Source organism: Colobus angolensis, unplaced genomic scaffold, assembly GCF_000951035.1.
Source record: "Colobus angolensis palliatus isolate OR3802 unplaced genomic scaffold, Cang.pa_1.0 Scaffold264, whole genome shotgun sequence".
NCBI lineage: Eukaryota > Metazoa > Chordata > Mammalia > Primates > Cercopithecidae > Colobus > Colobus angolensis.
The window spans coordinates 2,176,393-2,186,237 of record NW_012115866.1 but is presented as its reverse complement, the minus strand read 5'-3'; the positions used below and the strand labels follow the sequence as shown (position 1 = coordinate 2,186,237).

Sequence of the window (9,845 nt, the reverse complement as noted above, 5' to 3'; positions counted from 1 at the left end):
TACGAAATGTAATGCCATGAGTTTGACTTGATCTCAGGCCTCAGTTTCTAGACCTGAGCCAAACAGGTGCATTTCTCTGTCTCCCTGTACCTGAAAGCTGCAGTTAGGATCATAGTGATAGAACAGACTGCACCCCTAAATTAATGTCAGCACCTCATTTAATGTTGGCATGGCTTTGTGTTTCCTCAACATCCTGAGTCGAGTAGTGAGCTACTGTCCATTAGTTGAATGTCTGCCGTGTGTCAGCCACAGCACTGAGCACTTTGACTAGACAGCTCCTTCCTCCATCACCCCCTCTGAAGCTGGTGTTATTTATGCCCATTTTATGACCTTCGTCAGCTTCAGTGGCAGCAGATCAAGGTCAAGCTTAGAGGCTTCCTTCACCACTCTGGAACCTGAGGGCTTGAGTTTAAATCTCAGCTAAACCACTTCCTAGGTTTTCGGTCTTGGGCAAGTTTATCAACCTCTTGCTTCAGTTTCCTCCTCTGCAGAGTGAGAATAATAATAATGTCAACCTCAAATGGGTAGCTATGAGAATTAAATGACCTAGCCCATGTAAAGCATCTAGTTAGTGCTCAGTGAACATGTCCTACTCTTTTCTGGTCATCCTCTGACCCTTTTTCTGTTTCTGTCATCCTCTGGCCCTTCACTGTGTACCACTCAGAGGCTATTCAAGGTAAGGGTTTGCTCATTACCAGTCCTGGCTGACTCTCATAAGATGCCTCTTCCAGTACCTCTCTATGCTTCCGCAGTTGAATTCGTAATCTGTACGCACATGAGCTACACAGAATATCTGCTTTGAGTCAAGAATGTGTCCACGGAAAACAAGAGAGGAAAGCCAGTCACCCAAAGTAGCTGCCACGGAAACACCAATGCAGTGAGGCTCTGGTGTCCTGCCCAGTGGTCCAAATGCCCAAATCGGCCACCTGGCCCCTAGTTTCTTGCCTGGAGAACCTGGGTGATATGCAAAGTGTTTACCAACACAGAGGGACCCGAACCAATCAGAATGGACCTTGGCCACAGTGCTGGAGCATGGGGCACATGGAGGGCTTAGAGCCATTGCTTTTGACCACCTGTCAAGGAAGCATTTGAACAATTGGCATTGCTACACAGGTGTGCTCTGGGTCTGTGTCTGCTTTGCCAGTGGGAAGAGCCAGGGTGCAGCAGTAGCCTATGAGGAGTCTGGGCTACAGGAAGCTGAGTTCTGTCTTCCTGTCACTCCTAAGTGCAGGCTCACCTTATGACAAGATGGTTGAAGGTTGATAGAATTAAGTGGCCTTCAGGGCTTTTGAGCTGAGGTGATATTAAAAATATTAGCTTGAGCATCAAACCATCCACTCGTGAACTTTGGCATCTTAAATGAGTCTTTAATTTCTGAGAACCTTGGTTGTTTGATTGTAAAATGGGTGCAACACCCCAACAAGGGCTAGTATACAAAGCATCTCACACAGGGTTCAGACACATGGCCTCCTTCTCCTCTTGGGGAAGTCATGGTGTTCTTCTTATTAGGTGGGACCCCTTCCCACTCTGAGGGTCAGCTTGGTGCAAGTCTTCCTTTGAAGCATCCACACTTGTTCTTTTGTTCATGCAGCAGGAGTTTATAAAGTGCCTACTCTGTGCCAGGCACAGTTTTGGTGGTCAGGAATGCCTCAGTGAATATGCCAGACAAGGCCCCTGTCCTCACAGAGTGTGGAAGGGGAAGTAGAGAACATGGTAGACAGGCCTTTCCTCCCACTGCAAGCATGCAGCAATCCAGAGGCCTGGATGCCACTAACACAATGGCAGTGGCAACAAAACCCACCAGACAACAGAGCCTAACTTGGAATCAGGGAAGGAAACTCTCAGAAGCCAGAAGCAAAAGAAAGACTTCACACCATGGGCCTGAGAGGGGCTGCCATGGAAGTGGTCACAGAAGTTCAGGAACTGGGTCTGAGTCAGTGGTTCCCAGCTGGGGCTACACCTCTGCGTGACCTGGGGAGCTTCAGGAGATGCCCGGACCATACGCCAGACCAAGGAATCAGATTTCCTGAAGGCCAGGCGTAGGTTTCCGGAGGTTTTAAAGCTCCTCCAGGGGTTCCAATGTCCAGCTGTACTCGTAAAGGTCTTCGGGGTGGGGCTAGGGGGTGGGGTTCTAAAGCCTGCACAACCCTGTGTAAGGCAAGGCTCATGAAATTCTCTGAGCGGGTCAAATGGGGACTGGAAAAATTCCACCCACTAGCTCAGCTAATGGATAAAAATGCTGGGCATTTATCTGGAGCTGCAGAGGGTACAGTGTCACCCTTGGGAAATTCAAAGCTGGCCTGTGCCTGTTGAGAGCACCAGGGATATGGTGACATTGCTGGTTTGTTGCCAGCACCCCAGGCAGAGTCATCAACAATTACTTTGGAGGATGGCCACTTCCACCTTCCAGGGCATAGGTGACCGCTGTGGAAAACAAGTCCCCCTGGAACATCTGAGAAGGGCAGGCAGACCATAAACTAGTGAGCAGATATGTCATTGTTTCTCAGTTCTGACCGTGAGCCAAGAAGATGTCCATGATCAGCTTCCAGAGATGTTGATTAAACTTGTGTGGAGTGTGGCCTGAGCATTGGGATCTTTTAGGAGGGTTCTTGGGGTTGAGAACTACGAAACAAATGAGATAATTTAGTTTATGAAGACCACCTAGCAGGATAATGTGTCATATAATAGAAAGTAATTAGCTGAGGGAGACCAGGAGCAGGCTCCCCAGGAGGTGACATTCAATTTGAAGCATGAAAGATGAGGCAGAGGGGGCAGACAAGGAGCTGGGAAGCAGATTTCCAGGCAGAGGGCACAACAAATGCAAAGGCCATGACACTAGAATGACAGGGAGCCAGAGGGAGGAGGGCTCAAGGTCTTGTAAGCCATGGTAAGATGCTTGGAATTTTCTTGCAAGGATGAAGGAAAGCCACTGAGGGTTTAAGCAGGGCAATGATGTGATCTGATGTTAGACAAACAGAATCCTGAAAACTCACAGCTGCATACATTTCATTTGCTTTATAACACTGAGTATCCCCACTCCCTCTACCCAATTTCTCTATCTACCTTGTCCTATATTTGCATTTTTGCAATAACTCCATACGGGAGGTCAGTAGCTGTCTTCTCCATTTTACAGATGGAAAAATACCAGAGCCAAGTCTCATTTGTGCCCTCTAGGTTCTTGTGTGGCAGGCTTTCAGATTATCTGGTACTCCTTCCAGAGCTCCTGCCCAGAGATGGGGCACTTGTGAACACAAGATGCAGTTAACCTGTCCTGCTGTTGTTATTACAGTGAGTTATATTCTTGCCCACCTTGGCCACTGGAATGAGAATGCAGTAAAACAGCTTGCCCCAGAGTGGTCTTCCCTGCAACACACAACTTCTCTTAAGCATTCATGATTCTGAGAGCCCAGTCATCCCTTCATTGACTTTGTCCAGCAGCTCCACCATTACAGTCTCATTTTAGAAAATAAAGACACTTGGAAACAAATTGAAAGGGCTTTTTCCTGCACCAATTCCACTTGACTTGCCTCAGTATGCTGCATGGAGGGCTGCACTCCCCCCATGACTGCCTGGACCCATCATGCTAAGGTCCATGTGGGTTGCACGGCAGTCCTCCCACTTCTTGGCCATTGGGTCCTCATTTTCTATTAATTCCTTAAGGGATGGCCGCTCATAGCTGGTGCTGGGTCAGTTTTGGAGAATGCTCCTAAATATTTAAAAATATTGTCATGGCTGGAGAACTTGAGATCTTTGTTGGCACGGTTCTTGGAAGCCCATAGTAGCCCCATTTCCCATCCCCCAGGTTCTAGGGAAAGGTGGCTGAAGAAGTGGTGAGGAAGACTGAGAAAGGCCACAAGGAAACTTTAGTGCTCTTTGTTGGGTGGTTCTGTTGGGCTTTGGCTGCAGACAACTAGGATGATTCTAGAGAAACTGCGATCTGGGGCTGGATGGCTCAGTGGACTGTATATGGAAATTGCCCTATCACCTGGATTGCTAAGAATAGAAATTACATTACCCCCATCATAAATCCCCAAATAACTAAGATATTGCTTCTAGATGGTAACCACGGAAACATCCCATTGTTGTGGATGACCTGCCACCAGAACAAAAGCCTGTTTTTGTTCTGCTTCCATGAGGAGTGGCATAGAGTGCTCCCTACTCCCCTCCTTTCCTGCTATCTCACAGCATTGCTCCAGGTCAGGGATCAGGGACCCAAGAAGAAGGGATGCCACTCAGCTCTCTGGGCTCACTTTCCTCTTGGTGAATGTCAAGGGAAAAGTCCTGAAGACAGGAAGCAAAGAGTGGCGATAAAGATGAGAAGAGATGACATTCAGCAGTGTTGGTGAGAGACAGAGGCTGGGGCAGACCGTCAGTGTCATAGGGGATACCATTACGGACATTCATGAGGCAGTATGCTTGTCTGGAGTCCCATCTGACTGGCATCAGTAAACATCCCTCTTCCATTCCTTCTGGAAAGAGAGCCTTAATTAGGCATGAAGAGATTTATCAAATGGCAGCCCCTTGGAGTTGTTGGTCTCCCTGCCATCTGGAAGGATGGTTTCCTACCCTGCAACAAACAGCAGTGGGAATGATTGATGGGGTCCTACAGCTCCACGTCCCAGGCCTCTTAAAACCCAAATGGCTTTTGTCCTTCCCAGAAAGGAGCGAGATTTTGCCTATGTTGATGGGGTTCATGCTGAGGTCTGCCGGGTCTCTGTGTCTAGGCCTCTGCATAGGGCTAGTTTTCAGTTTACAGTGACCCCATCACAAAGATGAACAGAAAAAGCACTGAAGTAAGGATGAGAAGACCTGGGTGGACATTCTACCAGGAAGCTATGAGGCTTCATGCAGGGTTTTGGCCTCAGTTTTACGACCTATACAATGGGGATAATGACTTCTGCTTTGGTCCAACCCACATGATTTTTCAGAGGTTCTTGTGACATTATAGATGCACAATGACTTCATTAACTAAAAGCCCTCTACAGGCATTAAGGATTTAATCCAACAAACATTTATTGAGCAACTGCTGTGTGCTATGCACCACGCCTAGTGCTGTGATGGATACAGATGAATAAAACACAGTCCCTGCCCTTGGCGAGCTTACAGTCTAAGAACAGTCATAGGACAAGTGCACAAATAACTATAATACAAGGCAGAATATGGTAAGTGCCATGAGAAAGGTACAAATAAAGTGCTACGGTGGTTCCGCAGAGGGAGAGATCCCAGTGGTTGGTAGATCAGGGAGGGCTTCATGAAGGACGTGGTTTCCGCATGGGCTTTGAAGGGAAGAAAAGGGAGCATTCCAGGGGATGGGAACAGCAAGACCAAAGGCACAGAGACAGTTAAACGCAGGCACCCTTTCCAGGAAAAACAACTCTCCTAGGCTGACAAGGGGAGGGTGGAAAGGAAGAGTGGGGTCTTATCCGGTGGTCTGTAATGTCAGAATAGAGAATTGTACATTTGTTCATGGGCCGGGGAACTTTTAAAGGTTTGTGTGCAACGGGAGAGAAAAATCACTGTGCATGTTCAGGGTGGACTGGACAATGTGTCAGCGTGCACAGAGGTAATCTGGGAGATGAGACTGTTGCTGAAGTAGTCCACATGACAAGTAAAGAGGTGAGGTTAGAGTTAGCGGGAAGAATTAGCAAGGCAGGACATGGGAGAATAGTCGAAGATAAAGTCAGCATCTCAGACTGGGTGGCTGATGGGATCACCGGTCTTTTAGTAGAAAATGGAGGGATTGTGGGGGAAGGGGACACAGATGATCCACTTGGCTTCTGACGTGTTGAGTTGATGGTGCTGCCGTGGGAGCAGATGGGGTGAGTGTCCCCCGAGCAGGTACAGTCCCAGCCTAGAGCTCAGGAGAGGGCTGGGTTGCAGAGAGGGGTTGGGGCAGGGGCAGCTTAGGGAGGTGCAGCCCGGTCTGAAGGCAGGTGTGAGGTTGCTGATGGAGAGTGCAGAGGGACCCAGGAGAGGATGCCAGTGTAAGGCATGTCCATGTGGTGGGGCAAGGAGAAGAGAGGGGGATACTGGTCAGATCTACCTTGATTCCTTTGTCAATCAAAGTAGGGGTGTCAATAAATAAATCATAAATAAATAAATAAATAAATAAATATATAAATAAATACATGGCTGAGAGGGATTGGGAAAGAAGGAGTTAAAAAACACAAGAACGTGGCATTCTGGGTGCTGAGGGGCCAGGGAGCGTCCAGGAGGGGTCGCTGCAGAGCCAAGTGGCCTGGAGAACTGGGAGGTGAGAAGGGCAACGTGGAGGCGCTGGGACACTGCTGCCAGGAGCTGGGAGGAAGCTGAGAGGCATCAAGAGGAAGGGCAGCTGTGGGTGCTGGAGGTCCTTCCCGGGGCTGGTGGAGGTAAGGGAAGAGGCTGCAGGAGCCAGTCCAGGTGGAGTGAGCGTGTGCTAATGGGCAGAGGCGACAGAGGTGGAGGAGAGAGGGTGAGGGTGTACAGGAAACATAACTGGTGGGACGATGTTTTCTCAGAAAGGGGAAGGAGAAGAGAAGAGATTTTAAGGGCAGATCCCATTTCAGAAGGCTCCGTCTCTTCCATGAAGTAGAATGACCGGGGCCCGTTGGGGCTTGAGGCGAATGGAGGTCAGCACCACTTGGATGGCTGATGGCGGGGGAACCGGGCATCTGACAGGTGGCAGGAGGTGACAGAGGGGTGCCTGTCAGCAGTGAGGGCCAGCTGAGGCTGGAGGCCCATTCTCCCAGGATGCCTGTGACTCTGCAGTTACAGCAGCGGATCTGGGTGTCGGGTACGGGCTGTGTGACTCCCTGGGGCCACCCAAGGCCAGCTGGCCCACACCAGGAACTGCAGTGGAGGCTCAAATTGAACTCTGAATGGGCAGGGAAGGACAATTGGCCCCTGACTGTGCATGCCCAGATGGAGAAGGGCAGTGAGCCAGGGAAAGTCACGGCCCCTGGAGCTCCGCCATCACATGGCCAGGCCATTTTGGCAGTGCAGGACTCAAGCCAAGTGGGGGAACAGTGCACATGCTGATTGTCCTGGGGTCTCTAACCTTTCTCCAGAGAGAACCTGAAGGCAGGGTGGAAGGACTCGTTGCTCTCCAGCTCACATCAGCTTCAAATTTAGGAGCCATGACTAAGATAGGCAGAAAGAAAACCATGTTCTGGTCCCCCAAAGAGTTCTGGCCCTTTGACTCCCCTGCAAATGGATGGTGGGGTGCTGGCTTGGTGGATGGAGCTCAGGGCCAACTCCAGAACCTGACATGTGGGTTCCCCGCAGCGCTTACCATGAAACACTCTGGAATCCACTGAGGCCCTGCTGGAAATTCTACCTGCTCCCCAGGACACTTCAAGCTTTAGAAATTAAATGTCTTCTAGGGTCTTTGAGATCCTCAAGATGAAAGGCTCTGGAGACGTATAAAATATGGTACTAATTATTTCCACCGCCTGTGAGGAGTTCGAAACCACTCAGTTCCCACAGAGGCTATTAGGGCTGTTGCTTTTTAAAATATTCATTTTATAATGCAAATCCCCAATCACAGACTTCAAGCAACAACAAGGGAAAATGCAGAGATACATCACCTTCCTCGCGGTTTTGGGCTGGAGTGTTCTTGTGTACTGCCGCCTCCACTCCCTTCCCGTCAACCATTAATTTAGAGCCAAGGTCCTGTTCTGCATTGCTGTTGATTAATTACATCCGGTCTCATATGCTTAGGAGCAGGTCTTGATTACTTTTCTTAACTCCCTTCACCTTCAAGATAGTAGTTTTTTACTTATCTTTCAAATATGTTTTAAAACACTGTTATTCATCAGGTGAAGGAATACGACTAACAATCAAGTCGGCTATTTCTCTACATGAGACCTGTGATTCCAGCTCCTAAGTTGTAGGCATCGAGCCTAGATTTCCCTGGGAGATTATGTCCACTATTTGGAACTGCATTTGGCTTCGGGTATTTTTTTTTTTTTTTAAATCTTAAATATTAATCTCAATAGGGGGAAAAGGATTTTGCAAAATTCTAAAATTGCTTCTGTGAGAAGAGGGGGTGCCCAGAGGTGGGGTGGACATTGGAACCTCTCTCTGCAGAGTTGAAAACCTCAATGTTGAAGCTTGGTGTGGGCTAGTGTGACCATCAGGGTAGGAAAGTGACAAGAAAGTGACATTGACACAACAGTCTGGCTGCAAAGGCCCTGCAGAGTGCAGAATGCAGAAGGCAAACAGAGAGTGGTTGCAGGGACATGGAGCTAGATGCTGAATATTCTTTCAGGTCTCACACTCTGGGGCTCTGTGAGGCACCCAAAAAGGCAATCATATGTATTTTAAGAAGGATGGCATTTATCTTGACAGCACCCTTTCAAGCTCTCATTGTGGTTTCCCTGGTGGCAGAGGGGACAGTGCAGTCCCTCGTGACATTCTAACAGGGTGAGACAGAGACTAACCCAGAGGGTGAAATCCCAGGGTCTCTTTCTCCTTGGTGGACTTACATTGCTTTAAAAAACACCCAAAGCAACTAGATTTTAGACACTCTCCTGCCTTATTCTAGTGGGCCCTTAGCAGGAGGTCTTGATTTTTCAAAAACATGATTCGGAACATTACTCCTCTTCGGTGTCATCTGCTTGCTTCACCCAAAGTTCTTGGTGGTTCTTGCTAGGCCAGAACATGAACCATCCATTGTGTCTCCTCCAGTCTTCTCTCTGTAGTCATGGAGGCCTGTCTGAAATGTGTGAGTCAGTCGTGTTGTCCCTTGGGCAGTCAAACTCTAAGTTCTTGGAACGAGGCCCTCTGTGCCGATGGGGCCTCTGCTGCTTGGCTTCCTTGTGCTCCTTTGTCTGGTTGAACTCTCCAACCTCCCTCTCCTCTGTGAATAGCACCCACTTTAGACTGGGTCAAGTGTCCCCTCTGGGCCTTGGCTCTCCCCGAATCCACATATCCCAGAGGCTTGGGGTAGCTGACAACAGGTGGCTCTCCATTCATCCGTGAGCCCAAAGATCCCTCCAAGCCAGGAGGCAGTTTGTCATCCAAAGTCATGGGACTGGCTTCTTTTCATGTCAAGTCCTTCCACCCCCAAAGATGGATTGAGTCTCAATCTGGTTCAGGTGGGTTCTCCACACCTTCTTCCTGTGGCCTATCTGCCTAATGCTAGATGAACACCACACAGTTATAAATACTCAGGTCAATATATATATGCAGGTATAGATATATATATTCTGGTCACTGTTTTACACTTTAACAAAGAAAACCACTAGCCTGCTTGTTCTATTGTTTGTGCCACCCCGACTCCCATCTGCCTGTGGTGTAGCTGGCAGGAAATGTGAGCCACTGAGTCCCATGGGGTGCCCACCCTACGTGGCCCCATCACACTGGCCGACAGTCAGTTTCAAAGCCCCCTGCTCATGTAGGCTCTTGAGGGCCTTAAACTCCAAGGGCATGGTGTGGGGGCTGGCCTGGGAGGTGTAGCCATACTTGAGGCTGTCATAATAGTGGTACTTGACTGGGTTCTGGTTCTGATCCAGCGGAAAGGGCCAGAAGCCATAGAGGTAGATTTGGTTGCAGAAACGTGTGGCCAGGGTATACATCAAGAGGCCGGTGGTGGGTCTTTTGATGTGGACTTTGTTGGTCAGCCAGTATCTGGAAAAAAGAACAAGTAAAAAAAAAAGAAAGAAACATGGGTTTGTGAGTCATCCCTTCCAGGAAGACAAACATTTTATCCTGCCCAGCAGCCTGCCTTCTACCACTCCAGGAATCACAGGGACCGATCCAGCCACACATCCCTGGTTCCCTCCACAGAGGACTGATAAGCACATGAAGCAACTGAACTGTTCCTGAGCCTGGGTGCGGTCACAGGCATAAGTTTATGAGAT

General features: G+C 48.9%; 2 protein-coding genes across 3 annotated transcripts in view; both read right to left on the bottom strand.

The window, feature by feature from the left end:
* Positions 1-691: 691 nt before the first annotated feature.
* Positions 692-2,075, bottom strand: LOC105515584 (chromosome unknown open reading frame, human C15orf32). Its single transcript, XM_011947401.1, is given in 5 exon segments — positions 692-816; positions 1,239-1,397; positions 1,400-1,468; positions 1,471-1,521; positions 1,524-2,075. Coding segments are annotated over 5 exon segments (468 nt in total). The 5' UTR covers positions 1,588-2,075.
* Positions 2,076-4,988: 2,913 nt separating this feature from the next.
* ST8SIA2 (ST8 alpha-N-acetyl-neuraminide alpha-2,8-sialyltransferase 2) overlaps positions 4,989-9,845 on the bottom strand; it is a 75,152-nt gene continuing 70,295 nt past the window's right edge. Inside the window, exon 6 of one of the 2 annotated variants that reach the window (XM_011947402.1) lies at positions 4,989-9,612. In XM_011947402.1, coding sequence (XP_011802792.1) covers positions 9,327-9,612 — 286 coding nt within the window. In that variant the 3' untranslated portion in view covers positions 4,989-9,326. The remainder of the gene's footprint in view (positions 9,613-9,845) is intronic. The other variant, XM_011947403.1, reaches the window with a different exon arrangement.